At 43.8% G+C, this 23,195-nt stretch overlaps 4 protein-coding genes across 5 annotated transcripts in view; 1 reads left to right on the plus strand and 3 right to left on the minus strand.

Moving 5' to 3' along the window:
- Positions 1-23,195, plus strand: part of abhd11 (abhydrolase domain containing 11) — a 179,492-nt gene that overhangs the window by 143,065 nt on the left and 13,232 nt on the right. The gene's annotated exons all lie outside the window — the stretch shown is intronic.
- Positions 258-10,864, minus strand: LOC139213396 (clustered mitochondria protein homolog). The gene is made up of 28 exons (XM_070844075.1): positions 10,252-10,864; positions 9,613-10,155; positions 9,214-9,374; positions 8,945-9,116; positions 8,432-8,572; positions 8,203-8,333; positions 7,939-8,093; positions 6,982-7,107; positions 6,582-6,729; positions 6,291-6,383; positions 5,839-6,057; positions 5,470-5,645; positions 5,077-5,385; positions 4,854-4,975; positions 4,229-4,330; positions 4,050-4,150; positions 3,784-3,936; positions 3,546-3,608; positions 3,210-3,457; positions 3,029-3,113; positions 2,743-2,896; positions 1,831-1,970; positions 1,608-1,688; positions 1,344-1,469; positions 972-1,093; positions 654-747; positions 423-557; positions 258-335 (listed from the first exon to the last, which is right to left on the minus strand). The coding sequence occupies exons 1-28, from the start codon at positions 10,862-10,864 to the stop codon at positions 258-260; spliced, it is 4,791 nt and encodes a 1,596-aa protein (XP_070700176.1).
- On the minus strand, positions 14,333-16,295 carry LOC139213571 (coiled-coil domain-containing 92B-like). Its single transcript, XM_070844303.1, has 3 exons — positions 16,139-16,295; positions 15,989-16,036; positions 14,333-15,048 (listed from the first exon to the last, which is right to left on the minus strand). The coding sequence occupies exons 1-3, from the start codon at positions 16,266-16,268 to the stop codon at positions 14,333-14,335; spliced, it is 894 nt and encodes a 297-aa protein (XP_070700404.1). The 5' UTR covers positions 16,269-16,295.
- On the minus strand, positions 17,473-23,130 carry LOC139213290 (F-box only protein 40-like). 2 transcript variants are annotated; one of them, XM_070843953.1, is made up of 9 exons: positions 23,069-23,130; positions 22,164-22,200; positions 21,442-22,003; positions 20,618-21,090; positions 19,553-19,732; positions 18,615-18,856; positions 18,400-18,531; positions 17,922-18,255; positions 17,473-17,810 (listed from the first exon to the last, which is right to left on the minus strand). In XM_070843953.1, the coding sequence occupies exons 2-9, from the start codon at positions 22,164-22,166 to the stop codon at positions 17,598-17,600; spliced, it is 2,139 nt and encodes a 712-aa protein (XP_070700054.1). In that variant the 5' UTR covers positions 22,167-22,200; positions 23,069-23,130; the 3' UTR covers positions 17,473-17,597. The 2 variants fall into 2 exon arrangements, with proteins under 2 accessions (XP_070700054.1, XP_070700053.1); XM_070843952.1 differs by having other exon boundaries at positions 23,047-23,075.

Below are 23,195 nucleotides of genomic sequence, written 5' to 3' on the forward strand. Positions count from 1 at the left end.
AGTCACAGTCACACTATTGTAGCTGTCCATAGTTCAGGGCTGCTGTCGTTTTTTCCACTTGAACCTTTTCCTTTCCTTGCAACTCCATCCTCAGGTCCACAACTTCTTTTGAACTAGAGAGAAAGAAATAAAACATGCAGCATGTATGTGAGGAAATCATAATTGACTCTCACCCCTTATTAGAATAATCATTAGGTGATATGAACATTACAGCCCCCCACATTAGCAGTTATTTTTGACTGGGCCTGTTTGGGCGTTCACCTGAGGGGAATGAGAATGATCCCACACGTCAGGTTGAGCTGCTGAAGGATAGCGGGAAGGCTTGGCATGGAAAACTGGGGAGAAACACAGACAAAATAAAGTATCACACAACCAGAAATGCTTGCATGCACGAGTTCATGCACTTACGAAGCTGTACAAACCTTTGGAGGGGGAACACAGGCACTGGGTGTGTTACTGTAGATATGGTTTATAGCTTTCTGGAGAACCACAGCCTGCTGAGTCAGGCTCTTCAGGTACGCGGAGCTTTCCTTTGTGCTGTCATGGTTCTCGCCAACCTTGTGAGCAACAAAGAAGTGTCTCAGTTAAAATTACACACATATAGCATAAACACAACGGCAGCAAACACGTTATTCCAGCATGTTAAAGCACACCTGGCTATTATAAATCAAATAAGCCTCTTTCTCGTGTTGCAGAGCTGATCGAAACTCCCCTTTGCTCTCATACACGGTGGCGAGCAGATGATGACTGCACAGAAGAAAGACAGAGGCAGAGAGGTTATGAAAGCTTTTATATAAAGGGAATTAAGGAAGCAGCAGTATATAAATAGAAAGTCCACAGCAATCTGTATTTCAAAGCATTTCTATCATTTTCTCAGATTGTCCCTAATGTGTTGCAATCTGTGTTTTTTGTATTTCTTTGGATGCTTCTGAACATAAGAAACAGAGGAACATGATGAGAAACTGTCCTACCTGTGTGCATACTTCAGGGATGTGGTACCGTGGTATTTTGAGGTTAAAATTAAGGCATTTTGTAGAAACTTCAGGGAAAGGTCATACTCCATCACTCCATGAAGCACTAGACCCAGCATACTCTAAAGTAGAGGAACACAACAGGAACATTAACAGATGACTTCCACCACATGGGTGACATGCAATTATTCCCTCGAGCACAAATAAAACTGACTATATGTAGAAACCAGAGGACTGGTTGCTGAAATACCAAATAACTATTTGACGCTTTATTTTGGATTGTTCTGACTTTCTTAACTCATCAAATCCTAGATTCACCTATGCAATCCTCTGTGCAATATAAAGCAAGGAGTCAGAAGAAGTCTCACTTACATCCAGCAGTGCGACTTGTGGATGGTCTTCTCCAATGACAAGCAGGGAGAGGTACCGGGCGCGATACAGCAGCTGGAGGGAGGTTGAAAGCTGGCCTCCAGCAAAGCAGTACAGGGCCAGGTGAGTCTGAATCATAGATAGGAGAATGAAGACACAAGTTGAATATTACATTGACAAAGAAAGGTGTTGTGAAAGATCAACAGGAATAACACATTATGGTCCAACAATGAGCCCGTGGATCGATAAAAATGTAAAAGAACTCACATAGTCTTGTATGGTCTGTGGGTGGTCTATACCCTGCACTCGCTCACTACTCATAACAGCCTTTTCCTGGTGGCTGAGGGCCTGTGAGACATGGAGAAATGAGGTAAACATTTCATGAAACCTGATGATCCGTATGACATCGTTAAACAAAACTGAAGATGTGGTTGGCGGTTGTGAAGTGTAGAACCAGGATAGGTAGGAATGATTTGTAAGGCATATTTACATCTGCATATTTCCCAAAGATGTAGCTGAGCCGTCCCAGGAGACGCAGGCACATGCATACATCCTCATGCAGGACCCCACATACGCTGCTGAACAGAGTCAGGGCCTGGCTAATCAACTCATAGCCATCTCTGAGAAGCCCTGAACGCAAACATAAAACACCACCGATGAGCCTTGAATGCACAAAAAGTCCAAATCTGTGCAAATCAGTGTTAGATGCATGATGTATGTTTTTGCACTGTAGCTAGATAATAACAGTAATAAATACTAAAGTGATGACCCTAAGTATATGTGTTTATGTACAAAGGGACAAAGTGTAGAGTTCATGTAATCTTATGGCACCTTCAAGAAGGTTCGTGTTTACTGTATGCATGAGAAGAGTCCATTTGAATGACCCACTGACGAGGCATTCACAACCTAACATGTTTAAGAGCAGCTTCACATCCTTCAGTGTATCTTAGTATAATATTCAGATGCCCGTGTGTGCACTCAAAGGGTTACTAGTTGATGTAATTGTGAATACAATGACGATACAGTGTCCATTCATGTTGTCAGTCACCTAGCAACAGTGTTCTAAAGGCTTAAACCACTCGAATGTAAAAATATATAGCTTACATGACTTCCTGCATCAATATGACCTAATGAATTTCATTTGAAGGCACCAATAACATCAGATGTGTGACAGTGTGATGCTACTGTATATGGATGTTTTTTTGTCCATGACACATCCTCTAAGGTGCCTGTGTAGGTGGTAAGGATATAATGTCATGCTCAGTAGCACGTCAATAAGGCAGATACTTTTAAGTTAATGGTAAGTCATATTAAGCACCCAGGCGAGGTCATCATGCCACATTAAATGTATACGAATAGACTGGATTTTATGCAGTTATAAGTGTGTTTATCTGCGTCTCACCCTGCTGCACTGCCACCTGTGCTTGTTGCACAAGTCGTGTGCCATCCGTCACTGTATGACTGAGATGTTTGACTACTGGGAACATGTTGACAACGTCCTCCTCACCGAACACTGGTCTGTGTCGAGACTCAAACACATACTCCCTCAGCTGCACCTAAATACAGAGATAAGGAAGATGGGGCAGATGTGGAACAGCTCCATTTTGTTAGTCCCACATTTTTTGCTAGTGTAGATTTAAGATTCATATTTATGTATAATACGAAGAAAAGGTTGGTAGATGTCTGACCTGGATGCCTGTCTTGATGGCAATCCCTCTTAGTAGGGAGATCCTCTGAAGGCTGTGCTTTTCTATTACTTCATCTATATTTTCACTGGACACAAAGAGGATGCAAATGTAAATTCCCACTGCACATATCCACCCACACACACACACACACACACACACACATTCAGCGACAAACTCACACCTGTCTATTGTGTAGTGGTAATAATCTCCAGCCTCAGTCTTTATCCTGCCCCACAGCTCACTGGGGGTCAGTCTAGCCCACACGCTGTCTGTCAACATGGCGACGCGACCCCCGTGGCTCCGTCGACGTCGGCTCCTGCGACGAGTGAGGAGCTCATCTGAGCAGGAGTCAGGCAAACAGGTGGCAGAGCTCAGGAGGCAGTTTAGGAAGTGACTGACAGCAGCGGAGAAAGCTGCAGGTTCCACATCCTGGGAGAAAATAAGATATATGTTGATATCAGAAAATTAAACATCATATTCTAATATTTTACTCGTTAGGATTATCTGAGCACTTCACCTGTATATAGGTCCTGAAGGTGTGTTTTGCACATCTGATAATGACTTCACTGATAGAAATTCTCTGTGAGGGAACATTTGATTGATCTGTTATTTGATTAGGAAGACATCACAATGCAGACAATCAACCCTTCACCAGAAAACGAATGTGATTCAAAAGTAAACTCAAGAGCAAGTGGCAGGCTACTACAATGACTTTACATATATGTGGTTTAGTTAATTATAGCTGTGGTACGTACCTGTATGTGGCTGAGTCTCCCTTTCTCCTCCACCCTGTCCAGCTCCTTCAGCAGGGTGCCCAGGTATCGCATGTTGACACCCCGCTGGTGCAGCGCTGAGGTCAGGGTCGCTCCATCCATTGGCACTGCTGTGTGGTCGAGACAGTCCCTCAGCTACCACACACACACACACACACACACACAGGAGCAGCAGTAGCATTAAAGATATGAACTTAAACTTCAAGTAGAAGATAGAGCTGATCATTATTGCTCCACACAACACTCACCACCGCTGGGATCTGATCTGACAGCAGAAAAGCAGCCAAGTCCCATAACAATTGCCTCTGCCTCTGAACCTCGTCAGCACACTCAGGGGAGAATCGAACACCTGCAGTAAATACATACCATTAAATCTTAATCTTTAAAAAAAAAAAAAACTTTACATACATAACTGTGTGTTCAGTACCTGGAGAGCAGACATCAGGATTGAAGCGAATGTCAAAGCAGGAGTCACTCACGGATCCAACGGCCTTACAAGCTTTCATGATCACCTCTCTCCTCTGTAACTCTTCAAAAGTAAAATATGAATGCATTATTAATTGACCTAGAACTATTAAACAAGCCTCACCACTTTCCTTTGCCTCATTCATTACTTAACAATGAATAATTTATTGTTTTCTCAAATGTTTTCAAGGACAAGAATGAACAGTGTAGCAGAATCCTACTAAAGCATAGGAATAAGCAATAAAAAGTGACAGTGCTGCATTCAAAATCTTCGTTAAGTACTACAAGTACTATTAGCAAAATGTACTTAAAGTATAAAAGGTTTTTATGCAGCACAAGGCTCCCTGTCAGAGTTCTATTATTTACTATTATATAACTCATGGATTAACATATAAAGGGTAAACCGTTGTGTATGTAAAATCTTAATTTTCATAGTGAGCCTAACCACAGCTCTCAGGTAAAAGTGCTCAGATTATTACTGTACAACCATTGTTTGGCTAATTTGTACCTTCTCACTCCAGTTTCTCCTTGTTTATCAATAAGGTTTTATCATTTCACTTCTTTTAGCTGCTCACCGATGTCAGCACCAGCTATGGCTGCATCTCCAGTTCTTGGCTCACAGGCCGACTCCTCACTCAGGTCCGTGGCTTTACACTGTTCTTCCAGTTGGATGAGCCCCTGGGACACCAACTTGACATAAAGTTCATACCTGCAACAGAAAAATCAAAGAAAGAGGAATGAGACATTTCCTTTCCTGAGCTCAGTTCACCCTGCTGGTTTAAATGGATTTTGACATCTCCTCTTCCTCACCTGTGCTGGATGAAGGCCTCTATCAGCTCTGGTCTCAGGCTGGCCAGGCTGTGATGATGTCGCTGTGGGTAACCAAAGCTCTGACACTCCTTCGGCACCTCGCTCCTCTCCTCTGACTCTGAGAACTGGAAGTTAAGGTCGGGGGGGAAGGTCCGGAGAAGGTCCAAGATGTAGGGTCTTCCGTCATTACCCAGGATGCCTTTGGTCTCGACGGCAGAGCAAAGCTCCACTGGTCTGTTGCTATGGTCGAGCACCTGGTGACGTTGGATTCTTAGTGGTTTACTGGTTTTATCCAGGAGCTCCAGAAACCTGGAATAATGTTGAAAAAATGACAGGCAGCCTGATTACATGCTTGAACTTGATCAAGATAGATTGTTTTTGTGTTTGTGTTACCTGGGGTGAGAGCAAACAGTTTTGCCATAGTCATTAGAACCGTAGACGACACTCTGCTCTTGATTTTTCTCCAGTATCCCAGGAACAATCATCTGGGCGATAACCCGGATACCACGATAATCCACCACAGCTGTCCCCAGTGTGTGAAGCCCCTCAATGTCCACAGATGCATACGCCTGTAGCAGAGCAGCAGAAGTTGTTTTTGGATTGGAAGAACATGTACTTTCTTTGTGTGTGACTGTTGTTTTTGCCTTTCATATCCACATAATTATACCCTTCCAAAAATATTGAATGTCATACGGTCCCTTGTGGAACAAACGTACTTTTAAACGGGACAGATATAACAATAAATGCATCCTAAATCTCTACCTGTGCTCCTCTCAGGTCACAGGTGGCAGCAGCATGAGCAGCTGTGTTGCCCCCTATTGGGCGGTAGTGCTCAGATATGTCGAACCCCAGGCTGAAGAAGAGATTGTTCCAGATGAACATCTGCATGTGAGGCGCCTCCCCTGGGTTCAACGGCATGACGTTGCCGTCGATGATGGCTACAGCACCTCGTGTTGCAGCTGCAACAAAGTCACTGTTGATCTGAATGAAGGGATTAAAATCTCTGTTATAACGAGCAACAAAAGCAGGAAGAGGAAGTTATTTCATTAAAAAGCTGGATAGTACAGAGGATAATAGGAGGACAAGAGAGGTTTTATACATCCTGTCCTCCTTGTTACTACTTCAGTGTTTTAAACTGGTGATGAGCTCTACTTCTCTAATTATTCATCAGAGAGAGAACTGGAAAGAAGATGTTAAGAAATCTGGAGTCTCACTTTGAATATGTTCCTCTCTCTGTGCAGGCGCTCCTGAAGGGAATTCCTGGTGAGTTCCCTGCATCCCTGCAGCTCCTCATTCCAGTCCCGACTCTGTGGTCATAGTACACAACCTAAATATCAGCACTAGCATCACTTTCTGTTAGCCTCAGATGCATTGTCAAATCTTTGATATTGTTTTTGTTTGTATGTGTATCCATGCATGTGCCATAAGTTCTGTGCTTCACTGCAATGCTATATTTCTACTCATTTCCAAAATTAGCTTGTTTCCCCCAATTTCATGTCTGCAACCTGCCCAGCTGTGTGCTCGTCCTGGCCCATGCGACTAGTGTGTGTCTCCTCGGCTCTGATACAGTCCAGGGTGTGGTCTTCTTGACGGGCAATCCAAGTGAACACCTGGAAAGGTGCTGCAATCCGTTCATAAGGGTGTTGCTGGACTCTGTTTCACAGGAAGTGACAGGAAAAAACTTTCTATTAGTAAAGTTAGTAGTGATGTGAGGATTTCTGTTTTCTTGGGATGAAGGTGATTCATCTTTCGGTCAAGTATCACCAAGCTTCATGTAAACCATAGACATTTAGATGACTGATATCAGTGTACGTCCTCATATTAGATTGAAATGAACAGTGTAACATGTTTTTGGTTCTTGTTCAAGAATTAAGTTTCTAATTTAATTACAAACAATTTGTTCACCTCTTCTTCTGCAGAGCACTGAAGTTTTTCCTGAAAACTGGGCTGACTTGAGTCAGAAGCTCGACCAGAGAGTGGCAAACGATTTTGGGAACTGCAGGTTTGGGGTTGAAGTTGAAGGCAGTTGACCTGGAGCAGTCAGAGCGTAGAACAAGTTGAATTCAGGTAAGTTTTACAGTCCTTGTCATACATGATTGTTGTTGGTTTACTGCTCTCTAAAGTCGGTGTTACTCTAATAAATATTTCCTGAGTTGTGGAACTTTGAGAGGAAGAAATAGAATATTTAGAGGCAGTCTATGATTAGAAAATAAGAGTCTAAAATAAACTACTGGCATGAATTTATACATGCCACAGCTAAGAAAGCACTAAATACAAAGTACAGCTGAGGCAGATGGGAATGTTATTAGTTTTGGAGGCTTCTGGCCACAAATCAAAGTACTGGACAGATTGCAACTTAGACCTGATTATGGTCCTTCATGATAAGTTAAGGGACCCCCAAAGCTATTACAGTTCATCCTGTGCAGGACATGAATGTCTGTACCAAATTTCATGGCTCCAGTAGTTGACAAGATCAGGTTTATCGTCTATGAACCATTCATGTCTGTACAACATTTTGTGTGTTGGTCCTTATAGGAGATTCTTCAGGATAAGAGAAAGTAACTCTGACCTACTGTTGGTAAAACAAAAGCCTGATGAAAGTCACTAAAATACCTTTTTCATAGGAATCATAAACATCACTACAAAACTTTCAGTCCATTAAAGAGATGATGAGATATTTAATGGGATCACTGAAAACTTTGACCTGCTGGTGGTGCTAGAGGAAAAGTCAGAAATGTCGGGGGATCCCTTAAGTCATTAGGATTCATCCACTGGTGACCATAATCTTTAGCCACTAAAAATAAACACTTCAATCTTTATCGCTATGCAAACTTGCAAATGGTTGAACAGTTAAACACTTACTGGTTGAGGTAGAAGCCACGTGTAGAGGATGTAATGTTGAGTTCTTTATCTTCCATGGTCAGGGCATTGAGGTACATTAAGTCCCCGTGCATCTTCCTGTTTCCTGGAGGTGGGTTCCAGCTGCTCATAGTCAGAACCCGCAGGCACTGTAATGGCTGTAATGACACTTTCATAAATTCCCACTGTTGCTTCATGATAGCTAAATGCATGTTTAATTGAATGTTTAACCAGCTATATCTGCAGTCACAGAAGCTGATGTCTCACCTTCCAGTCATCTCTGAGTGGCTGGAGTGGAGTAAGCGGTCGCTCCTTACATCCAGGGACGATGTAGTCTGGAGGCCTGAAGTCAACTGACTCCTTTTCAGCAGCTCGCCTGTTCCCCACGCTCTCACTATCTGAAGGGACGAGGATGGAGGTGGAAGGAGTAAAGGATTAGTGACAGAAATGGTCAGACAAAACCCAGCGTGAGGAGGTAACGAGGGAACAACATTACCCTTTTCTCCTCTGGTGTAAAAGCTGAGGTAGGACAGTGAGCTGCAGTTCACTCCGTTGTATGCATCTGTGGGGTCGAGGCTCCTCAGAAGATCACGCGTATGTCGGAGATGAAGACGAGCGTCGCGCACTGAGTAAGAATCTGCAGCAAGATCAGAAAAGATGCTTATAAAGTGTTTAATCTTACACATGAATGATGAGTACAAAAAAAGTTTTTTAAGTGAGCCATTAGATCAGTTTATTAGTTTATTAAAGACGTTTGCTGAGTTTTGAGCCATAAAGATAGGGCATTTGTCTGACACCCCGAGAGGGTAATAACAGTTTGGATGAGAGGTCAACTTTTTTCAGACTAAACAGGCTTTCTGACAACTTGTTCATGGTCCAATTGAAGCTCCAGATGTGAGGTCAGTGAAGCGGGACTAAAGTCAGATGTTGACAATGTTCAACTCCAATGTGAACAAAGTGGCCACAAAGAGACAACTGATAAGAAGGCAGAAAAGGACGAGGCTGTTACCCTCCACCACCTTGATCAGCCCTCCGTCCTGGATGCCCTGGATGGAGCGTAGCTCGGTGAGGCCGTCAAGCACGGTGCCTCCCACCTGGAGGGAGAAGCATGTGCGATGGCAGGTGATCTCATGATCCATCAGCACCTGGTGCAGCTCCACCACCAACATCTGGCCTGACACCTGAGAGTCAGACAGTTGGATTGGAGGAATTCAGAAAAAACACAGTGAGATACAGTGATATATCTTTGAGAAAATGATGACAGTAACGTAGCAGAACCTGAAGCTCAAAACTTTCTGTTCCAGGAGGTTGAATTCTGACAGTAAAGCTCGTCTCTTGGAGATCAACTACGTCGCAGATGCTGAGTTGTTTGCTTTTATCAGCATCAGACTGCTCTGGGCGATCATCCTCGGTGCTTTCTTCAATTTGACTTGGAGGCGCTGTTGAAAACGGAAGAAACAAAATAAGGGCGTGAGGATGAAAACAGGCTGTTTGACATGGAGGACATGTCTCTCTTTTCATTTTCGATTTCTGATTAATTTGTTGAGCAAAATGATCCTTCATCGTGTGATGATCCACTACGTGCTGCAATGCAAGTAGATCTAGGTGTGCTGACAAAAACACATTCTCCAGAGAAAATAAGAGCAAAAAGTAACACATTCAAATAAAATCACCCACCTTTGGCATGTGATGCTGCCAGAAACAGCCTGTCAACTGAAAACAAAGTAATTTGCTTCATCTCAGCCCCTTTGTCCTCCTCCACCTGTGCCAGAGCTGTCTCCAACTCGCGCAGCAGACCAGTCTTGTCCGTGTTCTCTTTCCTACTTGGTGGCTGCAAGTTTCCTTGACACTGAATTAGATCTGGATTGAAAAAGGTCTGATCTGCTCTCTGGTTTGTTTTTGTGTAGATGATGTTATGGTCGGTGCTCTGTTTATTATCCAGTTTACTCTGTTGTTTCAGGTCGACACAACAGTCAACAGGGTCAAAGTTCTCCATAATTACATTGCCTTTTTCTTTGCCCTTAATATTCTCATCTGTCGGGAAAGTGAGGTGCTCTGTCCGGGCTGTGGTATTATGTTGCAACTTAAAGACAGTCTGTCCATCTGTATTTAACTCTTCTATCAGCTCTGTATTTTCTACTGTTTGAAATGTATATTTTGTTAAAGTGGCAGTCAGCTCCTTGTGCTTCTCTTTCAGTTCTTCCTGTTCCATGTCTGTATCTCCGAAGGCCAGTTTGTTTTTCTCCGTCTGACTTTCCACCTTCCCTGGTGTTTCTAACTCAACAGCAATGTCAGAGCAGGTTCCTGAGTCAGTCCTTTTCTTCTTTGATGGCATTTTAGTAAGTAGTTTAGTAGTTTGCGTATCCATTTGTGCCCCCAGGAGCTCATCCATCTGTTTCAGAAATTCACGTTCTTCCCAATCATCCACAACCATCTTGCTTGTTGTCCCAGTGTTTGCTAGTGTATTTACTTTTGTCTTCACAGTCTCATTATTACACCCAAGTATGTCAGCCTGTGACTCAGTCTGAGTCTGTACCCCCATGCCAATCTGTGTCTCCACTTCGGTCTGTGTCTCAACCTCAGAATAACCCCTGTTTCTCCCCACGTTGCTGCTGTCTTGCCCGTCATCTCCTGGCTCATCCGCCCTCACTCCCTCTTCTTCCTCAGACACCAGCAGGCACACCATCGGCTCCACCAGAGTCACGTCCCCTCCCGGGTTGCTGCTCAGGATGATGTCAGGAAACAGGAAGTGCTCTGGTTCGAGGGTTGGGTTTATCACGCCGGTGATGTCCTCTGGCAGGCTCGGCGACTCACATTCACTCTCTTCGCTGGACAGCAGAGGGGATCTTTCCACCGTACCCCGGGCTGGTGCATCCTTACACTTGAAGTAGTTTGACAGTGATTGACAGCACTGTACTACGTTTCCCATGGTGCCTGTGTGCACAAAATGGCAAAACAACTGTGCAGATGTCCTAAGGGAGAAAAGACAACAGTATTTATAGGAGTTCAGCGACAATAAGCTATTAATGGTTATAATAACACTGCACACACCAAAGTAACCACGTTTTGCTGAATTAACAGCTGCTTATTTAGAGGTAAAACATTACACAGGAGGACAACAGAAAGTTTGGGTTTGGGTACCTTCATCAATCTTACCGTAAGACTCTGTTTTCTCCTCCAAATAAGTTAGACTAACCTGGAACTTTGCTTACAACCTGTTTGATCATCTGACCGTATGTGCTTGTTGCCCTCATTGGACCTATTTTCAGCATTGCTGCTGCATTTTCAGACCACAGTGCAATGTTAAATGCCAAAAATGTACAAAAATAAAACCCAAAGTGTAGTAAATTATAGTCTTTCCTTTAACAGCAGCTGGAAATCTTGTTTTGTTTACTGCCAGCCGTTAAGCACAACAGGTGAAGTAAAGCACACTTCTGACCCCACCTAACCCACTGCTTGGCGTAGTCAGAGGTGAAACTCTGTCATTGAGAGAGGAGTGAAATTCTGCTTTTCAGCCAAGTGTAAACTTACGCTTCGAATCTTAAATGCATGATTGAATTAAGCTGCTAAATATAAACTGCAAAAGGCTTTGTCACGGTCACATGTGTGTGTCTGTTTCTGTGGGATGTGTGAATGCAAGCAGCTAAGAGCCTTAGACAACAGCTGATGATAGGAAGATTATGTGGCGCTCCTGCAGTGGTGTCACCTTACAGTGGATAGGGCTGGAAAACTTTGGAGAATAAATCTCATCAGATGAACCCTGGAGTGATGTTGAATATGTGTGAATCCTGGAACACAGATGAAGAGGAAAACTGAGCACAATTTTCATATCAAGAAATGCCTCTAAATGATGGTTTAGGCTCATAAAAGAGTCTAAATCAAAACAGCAGACCACCCTAAATACACTGAATTATTATGTCTTGAATCCTGTGTAGAGGTTTTATAAAATGAGCACACCTCAAGCTCAGAGGAATACAAAGGTGCAGCAGAAAACGTGTGCACATATCTCAAACAACATCAGAATAAAACAGCATCAGTATCACATTAGTGTATTCAGTCTGTGGGCCCTACCAGCCAGTGTAGAGAGAGGGAGAGACTGCCAGTCTGTGTCATCTTCTCCAGACTCCTCTGCTGTTCATCCTGCTGAAATCAGAGAGCTGAGCTTTCCAGGCTTTCCTCTACAGCAGGAGGCTCCCCTGCCCTTGCTGCGAAACCACGTTACACAAACCGTGTGTCAGTGTATGTGTGAGCCTGCCCTTCATGGGTGGAGAGGAGCTGTGAGTGAGCCTGCAGGCCCTCTATTCACACACATGCACATTCACACACTTAGTACCCATCCAAGTCCAGAAGAGGGCAACCTCTCTGCCGTTCATGATGTAACTTCCTGTATCCACACAACTCCATGCACTCTCTATCAACCTTGAATGTGAGCACGTGCAGAAGGTGTATAAATAGCAGCAGCAGGAGGTCTGGCACCTCTTCACATTTTGTCCCCTCGCAGGGCATGACACAGCACAGCCCAGCACAGCAAAGCCCTCCCCGAGCACAAAGTCCTGGGAGCAAAACCTGCACTGTCCTCCCTCCGTTCCCTTCACTCACTTTCAGGCATGAGCTGGAACGCGGATCTTTGGTTGCCATGGCAGCGCTGCAGAGAGACATTAGCATTCTGAGCACTGTCTCCACGACGACTGTGGGAACATTCTAGAACGGGACATTGGCTACAAGTTGTGTTACACCGACAACCACGTGATCAATAACTAGTTTGAGAGAGTAATTTAGTTCAATTCAGTTTCATTTCATCTCCTAACTGTATTTATTTTTTTTCAGCTTAGGCCACCACATTTGATCATTGGAAAACTGATGGCCCACGTTGATGAAAATAAAGATTACAGCTCTCTGTGGCATTGTGTGTGTGTGTGTATCCAGCATTAGTGGGCTGTTGTGGCCGTCTGCTAGAACAGATGCGGATCGCCAGACTGACTGTGAGTCATCACAGTCTTCCTGTATACCTCCTCTGAACGCTCCACTGTGTCTCTCTTTAAATAGTTCATTCTGTCAATTGTAAAAGCCTATAAAATTCAATGATACAAGTCTTATTGTAATATATGACTGCGCATGTATTGTTCTACCACTGAATGAAATGTGATTCCTTCATGTCTGAACTGGAAGCTGACAAATATTGCTTTCATACTACCTTCATGAATACTGCATAGTGCAAATATTAGGTACCTTCATCAACACAGGCAGATCTGACCATATTTTAGTCAAGGCTTGGTTGTGCTGCCACCCAGTGTAGGTGTTGGTGAAAATATTCCAGATCCAGAGGTAAGCAGATTATTCTCTTGAATGAGTGTGAGATTTCCCTTTTTGTGTAACAAAGATGTACAAAAACAGAGAACAGAGGCAAATCTCACACTGGAGGAACTGGAACCTGATAATGTCTGCTGTTTTTACTTAACAGTGACATAAATGACTGGTTTACTGATTTCAGATTATTTTTCCATTGATTGAACTCTTAATAATTGTAAAAACGAGTGACAATTGGTCATAACATCTTTGTCAGAGCCACATGTAAACAGCAATAGGTCATTTTCACAGCTGATATTTTATGCCACAGTCAGAAAAGCACGGGTGTAGAAATTAATTATAGGCATTTACCTCCCACTGTTTCTGGGTCCTGGTATTGTGCATGCTGGTTCACTGCCACAGTGTCATACTGGCTTACTGAGACACTTCTTGGCCAGAGACACTGTTACTGTTTCAAGTGCTTTTCCTGCTATGACAAGCCACAATATCTGCAATGACAAAGACCTAAAAAGCATTGACAACAGACAACATGACACCAGAAATACTTATCTGCCATTACTAGGCACATTGCATGAATTTAATAAAGTGCAAATTATACAAAATGTCCCTAAGCCTTCTAGAGAGACTGTCCAAACCTGGAATACAGCTAGTGCAGTGAAAAAGCAGGTTGCCACTTTGAACGGTACGGTGTAAGTGTTCACAGACCCAGAGGCAAGGCTACTAATTACAGGCAAAAGCCGTGATCGACTGTGTTAAAATCAAAAGGCATCCATATGAAACAGTCCCGCTATTCAGCCTATTTTGACCCACTAATTTCTTCACATTTTCAGAGTACATGTTGTACCATCAATGTGACAAATTCAGTAAATACGCCTATGTGTAGGTTTGATCACACACACACACACACACACACACACGCTCTTGTGCAACTAACTCTAAATATCTAACTAACTTCCTGAAATCTACACACGATCACAAGGTTACATCTCTCTCATCTTTCATCTCTCAGCTTTTTCTAGTAGAGCTGCATCAGATGTTGGTTGATCTTGGCCGAGACCTGCTGGAAGACAACTGTGTCTTTTTATCTTCATCACAGAGCGGTTTCTCCCTCTCCTGCTCCCATGTCCACCCTCCTGTGCACCCTGGTGTCCTCTATATCTTCCCACTCGTCCTCCAGCCCGTCTCCATCCTGCGCCCTGATTCGCTGGTTCAAGCGAAGGAGGCGGTATCTAAGTGGCACCAAGAAGAGAGCGGGGTCGGGCATTGGGTGTGGCCTCTGCGGTGATGTCACTCTCTCCTGCGGGATGCAAGCTCGGACCCTCTCCTCCCTCACACTGACACGCCTCTTGCGTCTCTTTTCTGGTTGGCTGGGAGAGGCTGGAGGAGGCGGGGACAGTAGCCAGTCCTCGTCTTCCCCCGCGTCATCTTCATCCTCCTCGTCTTCATCCTCGTCTTCCTCTCCTTCTTCTACCTCCTCTCCTCTGGGTTCCTCCCCTCTCTCTGCAGCAGACTCTGAGCTCTGCCGTTGCTGGAACAGTTTTAAACGTGCGGCGTGGAGCTCGTGGCAGAGGCTCGTCGTGATGACATTTTGCCGTTGCAGCTCACGGCTCAGCAGCGTGATCTTGTGGCTGCGGCGTTTCAGTTCATCCAGGAAACATCGCTCTTCTTCCCTGAGGCTCCTTCCGAGGGCTGATGCTCGTGCCCGGCCGGCCCGTAGCTCCCCACGTGCAGCTACCATCATGCATTGCTGGTCCTCTAAGAGACGCTCTGCTGCCTCACAACGGGCTGCCAGCTCTGCTTCCTCCTCTGAGAAACAAGCGTAAACACATACAATATGGATTAAAGTATATATGTTCATTACACACATACAGAAACCAGAGTAGATGTTGAGGAGATTATTGTGTCTCTAATGATGCCATTCATAGGTCTGTTTTTCTCTGGTCTTTAATTTTATCCTGTTGCACAATCCATTTCATATTACTTTTGATAAATTTTTCTTTTCTATGCGCCTTTTTATGCCCTTCACTTGTTTTATCGGTCAGTGCAACCTGGCTAGATAAATATACACTCTCTATGATTTAGAACTCGTTTTGCATATCTGTTGCAGAATAAGCTCTAACCCACAGTGCCTGCATGTTACGCCACAACATGAAGGTCTCATTTACTGCTTTTATCAAGGAGTTGCTGAACTAAAGCACTTGACAAATGTGGACGAAAACAATATTTGTGGCAAAACACGCCATTCAGAACAAAAATATGCATAACTGATCCAACTTTCTCTCTCCTAGTACCGATGCTGATACTTCAACCCAGGGTCTTTAACAATACTGACTTCATACCAGTGGTCTCTTTTCCCATATTTAAAATCTGTGTACCTCAGTGAGTGTTCATTGTTGATTATTTTTGATAATTTTTCTGATCAGGTAACACAATGCAAAAATTGTTGTGGCACTAATAAACAATGTCAGTGGCCTGCTTGAATGTAACTGATAGCAGAAACACTGAATTTGATGATGGCATTTACTATTTAATGTGGATAGATTATGTCATGGCCGATACTCGATCAGCTTCATAAAGTCAGTGTTGGTATCAATACTGATCCTGCATATTGGCATAGTATATCAAAAGGTTAATCTCACTTTACTGTAATAATGTTGTATCCTGCCTTGCCATTGTGTCCCCTTCTATCATGGCATAAAATCTCACACATTGTCCCCCTTGTCATCAAGGAGTCGTAACGTCTTACCTTCTGTGTTTCTGTCAGGAAACCTGGAGTCCAGCTCACAGCTCAGCTCTGCAGCCAAGAGGAGGCAGACAGATAGAAAAGACAGAAAGACAAGCAGGTAAGAGCCTCATATAGAGATTGAGAGAGCAGCAGGTAGACCGGTAGACTGACCGTGGCAGCGCCTCTTCAGGTGTGTGATCTCCAGCTGCAGGCCGGTCAGCATGGCCAGGTGCTCCTGCTTCAGGAAGGCGATGCCTCTGTCCACGCTGGCCACCTGCTGCTCCAGCCTCCCTGGATCCATGGCTGACCCCCCACACAACCTGCACACAGACGCTGGCAGCTGGATTATTCAGGATGAGGGATTTCCCAGTGCAGCTCCTTACATTACAGTAGAGTCCCGGTTTCAGCACAGTGCTGTATATGAAGTGTCAATTCCATTGCAAACACATAAAATCATTTCTATGACCCTAAACAGAGGGATAAACCATCTGCTAGTCTGTTCAATGGTAAGATTATGTTCTATATTCTACTATAACGAGTCATAATAGTGCTTTTTTCTGCAACATTTTACAGGTTTATTGGGTCATTCTCTTATAGGCTTATTTGCCAAACGCCTCCACTCTCTTATTCAACCTCACTCGGTTTGATTTCTCGCCCATCACATCTTCCTGATTCCTGCACCGCTGCTCACTGGTGCTCAGCTTCTACCTGTAACTGTGCACCCATCACTGTGACCGTGGCCTACCGTGATTCTGTAGCGGCGTCCTGCTCAAAGCGTTTCTCATGGATCCTCCTATCGCCCTGGTATCTCTGTCCTTGATGCAGCAGAGATGCAGAAAACAAAAGAGCCGTGCGAAAACGTCCACTGTTCCCAAACGGCTTTCACGTGAGCCGTTTCACGGTTGCAGCGGAACGATGCATACCTCAGTGTGAATGAATCCTGCTGCAGTCAGGAGTGGAAATAACCTCCTCATAACCTTCTGGTTGTGAGTGCAGCAGGACGGTGCGCTGCTGTACTCACAACAAAGCAGCCTGGTATGAGGAGCGATCAGTGCCACGAAGAAGATGAGGAGGAGGCGGAGGAGGAAGGGGAGGAGGAGGAGGAGCTCCATGGACATGATGATACCAGCTGTTGCCAATATGATGGGGAATACCTTTTTTTTTTTTTTAATTCCCTAAAATGAAAGTGAGCTTAAGTCTCATTCTGCCTTTCATCCCAAAATGATGCTTTATAGGAGGCGTTTCATTCAATTTCAGTGGCAGAAGAATGCAGACCCATTACCTAAGTAAATAAGTAAGTAACGACTTCTAAATCCAAGTATGAACCTGAAAATGATACAGGACCTTTAAAGTTGCAGGTGAGATGATGTCTCCACAGTATTTTTTTCATGTCAAAAAAATGCTGCAGTAAATAAATGAAAGCAGCCCACCTACAAATTGTTGATTCAATAATATTGAATTTTAGACCACAAAGGGGGAGAAAGACAGCACAAGTTTAGGTTGATTTTATTCGTTCTTTGTGGTGCGTTGTGACATTCTGCCTGTAAGACACAATCCCTAGTCATGCAGTGTAGTCGGGCTGTAGATAATACATAAATAAATTCAAAAGCAGGTAGAATTAAATTGTTTTTCAATTTTTCCATCTGTTTTCTCCAAATTGGTTGATGAGGGTAAGTCTCTCCTGGCTGTCCCTCTTTTCCTCACTCATGCTGGGCAGGGGAACAGGCTCACTGTGCAGAGAGGTCTCGTAGTAAGGACAGACTTTTAGATGAGCAGATATCGGAGGGATGTCCACCATATGCCACGAATCCACTGAGCTGAAGAGTTTACTGAACTCCCATACCTGTAGAGAGACAGGAGGAGGGAAAAGGAAAACATGGATCACAGTGAGTCTTCATTCATATAAAACACTGCAATGATGGATGGATTGGATCATTTAGTACGTATATCTCACAGGTTTGGCCTTCCACTTGGCTCCTCCATGTGAGTAGGTCTTCCTCTCCCAGCGGAGGGTGACCATCCCTCTCTCCTGCAGCTGAGTGGAGGACACCTGCCTCATGAGCTGGGACACCAGAGCCAGCTGGGACAGGGACAGACTGTCCAGGAAACTGGCCATGTGGCACAGCACCTCGTAGGGCAGCAAGCTCAGACAGTCCCGCCCTCCTCCTCCCCGACCTCTCCTCTTCCTCTGAGCTGTGGAGGAGTCCTCGGTGCTCTCGGACGGCTGTGAGGCGTCACACACTGAGTCCTCAAGTATCGGACGCAAGTTAAAACTCCTCAGCTCTTGACTGCAGGGAAAAGAGGATCTGATTCACTAAAGCAAGTACGAACTGAAGTTTGTTATGAGTTTCTGAAAAAAATAAAAAAAAATAAAGGACAAATGGGAGACCCAATTATTGGGATCTGCACTACCAAATATGGGGTGTGCTCACTTGTAGGAGACGGTGGCTTTATGAGTGGAGGGCTGAAACCTCCTCCGCCTGTAGGTGCATCCCAGATACGCGAGGGGGCATCTCTGCTCAAACCACTCACTCAGGCACATCTGGATGTCACTGTGGACATTCCTGGAAAGCAGAACATGATTAATACACCCGTTAACACACCACACATGTACATCCACAGCGAGGGGGCCAGTGTTCACGGGCACCTGAAATGTGTGGCGAACTGTCTGCGGAGGAAGGTGTGACCACAGATGAAGGTGAAGGCACAGTTGGCCCTGCAGTGTCTGCTGTTCACGTTCCCTGCCTCCAGCTGAAGAAGGAGCTTCAGCGGCCTGTCCACCATCACCTCCGCCAGGGTCGTCTTCCCTTTAAACGGAGCCGAGCGGAACAAGTGCGTCTGTGTTCCCTCGTCAACAAAGAGCCCATCGGTTGACTTTAGCTCGCTGATCTGTGAGGAAACCAATCAATCAGAATATCTGATTAACTCTTGTTAAAGGGCCATACCAATGTTTCTGCATGCTATGCTATTACATTTTTTTTCCCAGGAAGGCATTGTCTACCATAGCACCTAATAAAGGTTGTTGTACCTAAACGCAGCAATTTTATAAATTCACCATAAGTGTTAGATAGTAGTTTAGTTTTTCCACAAAAAATATGAAAATCGGTTGGCACTGACTGTAATTAGGTTTTGGTCATAAATGCATCACAGAGGAAGACACCAGTTTTTTAAAGTAATGATTTTTTTTATCAGGGACTTTTGAAATCCAACTATAATATCATATTCCTTAAAGAACTGTTACAGAGGGAAGACAGAAAACACACAATATTGTCAAGACACTGAGAGTTGGTTATTTTTCCATGAGGTTCTGTTAAAGATGGTGTTGTGTATAAAAAGTCTTCTTCATAACTCAAATATCACAATAAAGGGACAGCGTGTAATTTCATTGTACAATATTTTGGACAAGATGTCAAAATTGTCATGGTACAGTTGTGTAGCAAAGTGTTCGGTACTAAAGAGATGAACTCTGCATAGTGAACATTGATATAAATATATTTTTTCAATGTTGCATTACAGCCACGCTATGATTGATCACGTGAGAAGTTTATATGTTTTTACTTCTACTGTCATAAATGTCTGACTGACCTTGTGGCCCATGACCGCCTTCTCGGCGTAGCCCAGCAGGGTGACTGCTGCTTCATCACTGAACCAGTCCTCTTCGTTGGATCCGAGGTCTGATGTGTCCACAGTGCGATCCTCGCTCGGAGCACGGCCAGCCATGTCGTACAGGTGAACCCGCTGCCTGTAGTGATAGCTGTCAGGGACCTTACAGGAGGAAACACATGAGAATATATTACTTTACATTAGAATGCAGGAGTGTGCAGTGAATCAATCTTTTGTATTCAGTATTATTAGGTCAGGTTGATAGTGTGTTTTATTGATGCTTATTTTGAAGCTTATTTTTTAAACTTAATGTTACTTTGCTCAGCAGTGTTTGCATTTGACCATCTTGTTCCTATTTTACAGAAGGAGAGTCACAAAATATAAGGGTGATGACACGTGCTTCTGTGCACCAATCAGGATTTAACAATATTCAAATCAAAATCTGATGACCGTGTTGCTTTGCCACTGTCAATCATATGTGATCTAACCACAATATAGTATATAAAAAAAACACATAACATTTAAAACCACGTTTTCTGAGGCGTCACCAGAAATTTGCATCATTCTGGTTGATGCACACAGATGCCAAATAACTGGGGTCAATTTTACTGTAAATAAACACAGCTTACTGCTGAAAAAGGTTTCTGCACACTTAGATCTACGCAGCAAATGAATTTAATTGTTAAGCTTTCGATCTGTCAGACTTTCATCAGAGCATACATGAAACAGCAATGGACAGGTAGGTAGAAATAACCAGTCCTATTTCAGTCATCAACTGCATATAAACCACCTGTATACACCCCAATGGTAGAGGCTCCACCTCTTGGAAATTGTGGAATACAAATTGGAACCATTTTGCAAAAACTGTGTTGTGCAACTAAATGCAGAAACAGGAAGCATCTTTTAGTGGTGCCGTACAATTTCATAACAGTAAATAGAGCTCTGAGAGGGATCAGGCATGAGCCATCACTGATCAGAGATCATTCGGCCAGGAGAAGCAGTGGTCATCCAGCATTACAGTAAATAAATATAGTTTGAAATCATCACCTTGAAAGAGCGCAGGGTCTGGACTGGGATAGGCTCCAGGCTGCCATAGACAAAATCTTTCTCCCTCGGTGTACAGGCCTGGATGTGTCCGAAGGAGAGCAGCATGCGCCCATGATGCACCATATACATGTTGTACTCTTGCGGGGTCAGCTCCTTCCCCAGACGCTCCATCACCCCCTCCTGCCACGGGGCAAGCCCTGTCAAAGCTGAGGTTTTTGAGCATGCAGTCGCATCATCTTTCTCTGTGTCTTTGTGGTCTTTCACCACGCTGTCCTGCTTCTGCGTCTTCACCTTCTCACCGGGTTTTGTGTTTTGTTTGGGATTGTCTTTGTTTTCCTGAGCGACCGCACAGCCGCCTCTCTCCATGCCGAACATCATCTCACACATGTTGAACTTCTCCATGTTGATGTTTGAGCCTTGCCCCGCACTGTGTCCAGTCTTCTCATCAACATTATTCTCACACAAGCTGCTTTCTGCAGCAATGGACGATGGGGGGACAAAGAGGGAAGAAAGGTACAGAGCAGAAAGTGTATTATTTTTAGATATAGATACTGTTGAAGATGTTTATGTGTCTATGAAAGAGTTTTCTTCCAAGAGTTCTGTATATTGAAAACATTTTTCTCATTCAAATTCATTTGTGTTTCAAAATTAGATATGATTAAAAAAACTAACAATTGTCGTTTTAAAACCCTTGAAAACTTGGTTTTAAATATTTAGTAAGCTAATTGAGAAAATATTTTCAGGTTTCAGGTTTTGGGACCTTTAAAGTGATTCCTAACTACGGTGGTTATTTCATGTTGGACCAAAGCAGCACTATGATTTACCTTCATTGGTGTCTTTGTTTGCAACACCATTGACAAACCCTCCCATTGCCGTCTCCTCTTTCTCCTCATCCTTCATTTCCTCCTCTTCTGCTACCATCAGCTCTGGATAAAGGGGCTTCATTTTCAGGTGGCTGTAAAGGTCTGACTGATCGACCAGGGCCATGGCAAGATCCAGAGAATCTCCCTGCCCCTCATTTTCCTTCATCAAGTTGTCCTGCAGAGTTATGGTGCTGTGTGGGTGTGTGTCATCAAGTGGCCAGCGGAGCCACTCCATGGAGCAACACACCACGCTGGCAGGACACACCTGCAGGTGAGCTGCCTGCGAGGAGCGGGGCAGGTGGACCGGGCAGCCGTACGCAGCGTTGAGGCAGGGCACCCTCACGTTAGGGCAGAGCAGCAGGTGATCCTCCTCTTTGCACAGGTGGAAGACGGCTCCACAGAGGAGGCGGCAGGGGATGAGTGCACAGCACACAGACACCTCCACCCGAGCCCTGCAGCGCCGGCTGTAGCAGGAGTCACAGTGGACATGCTGCCGCACTCTGGAGGCTCGAGAACGATGACTCTGATTGGATGAGAAAGAAAAAGAGAGAAGCCAACTGGGATGAAACAATAATCAAGGAGAAAGATTTACAAAAGGGTCATCATATTAAACAGACATCAAGGCTGTATAGCCTAATACTTAATTCAACATCAAGATTTATGTCTAAAAATCTGCTACTCACCATATCTACAGGACCTTGAACCAGACGTTTTGTAATCCTGCGATAAACATACAGAAAATTGACATATAGATTCATACTTTTAATGTAACATCAGCCCTAAATAGTGAATCACACAGGTCACTGATCCCTGAAAACAAAGCAACGATTGCTTGTGATCAAGTCACATAGAAATATTGTATTTTTACTCCACTACATTTACCTGACAGCTTTAGTTACTCTCCAGATTTAGATTATAATGCACAATATAACAAAGTGATGTCTTGTTATAGGTTAAGCTGACTATCAATAATAATAATAAGTAATTAGCCTCATCTTTACCAGCTGCAACATTAAAGTGATGCATCAATAATCATAATACAAAATATATTACATATATTACTCTGACATGGTCCAATCTGCACAATGAGTACTTTTACTTTTGGTACTTTAAGCATGTTTTGATGCTTATACTTTTGTGCTTTTTCTTAAGTATATTTCTGAACGCAGGACGTTTATACTTTCAACAGAGTATTTCCACACTGTGTCATTGCTTCTTCTTTACTTAAATAAATGATTGCAGTAGTTCTTCCACCACAGCTGTTATCTCTTGACCCTTCATGCTGTGACCCTTCAGTGACAAAGGCCTCACAACAGTTGAGCAGCACATGGCACAGTCACGGCAAACATTTTGCATTGATGCAACAACTTAATTCCTTCATGCTCTAAAACAAATGTTACTCAGCTCCAAATAACTCTCTGGCGAGCTGATAACCAGTGCAACTAAATATTTAACTTCCACAGTTTTATAACTTGTCTGAGTATTTTTACTGTTCTGCTAGCATATTAAGATAAACAAAAGTAAATAGTATAAACGTATTTCAACACATTCACACTGGGATCAAACCTTATCTAGACCAAGGTCTCACCAAGGTCCCACTGCAGACGTGTTGTTTCTTCTCTGGTTTTATAATGTTGCTTTCAGTCCTTGTGCTCTTTAAAACTGGCAGGTTAAAATTAGCCAAGCAGCACCAAGCAGTTTCAGCAGGAAATATA

Source organism: Pempheris klunzingeri, chromosome 14 (assembly GCF_042242105.1).
Source record: "Pempheris klunzingeri isolate RE-2024b chromosome 14, fPemKlu1.hap1, whole genome shotgun sequence".
Taxonomy (NCBI): Eukaryota; Metazoa; Chordata; class Actinopteri; order Acropomatiformes; family Pempheridae; genus Pempheris; species Pempheris klunzingeri.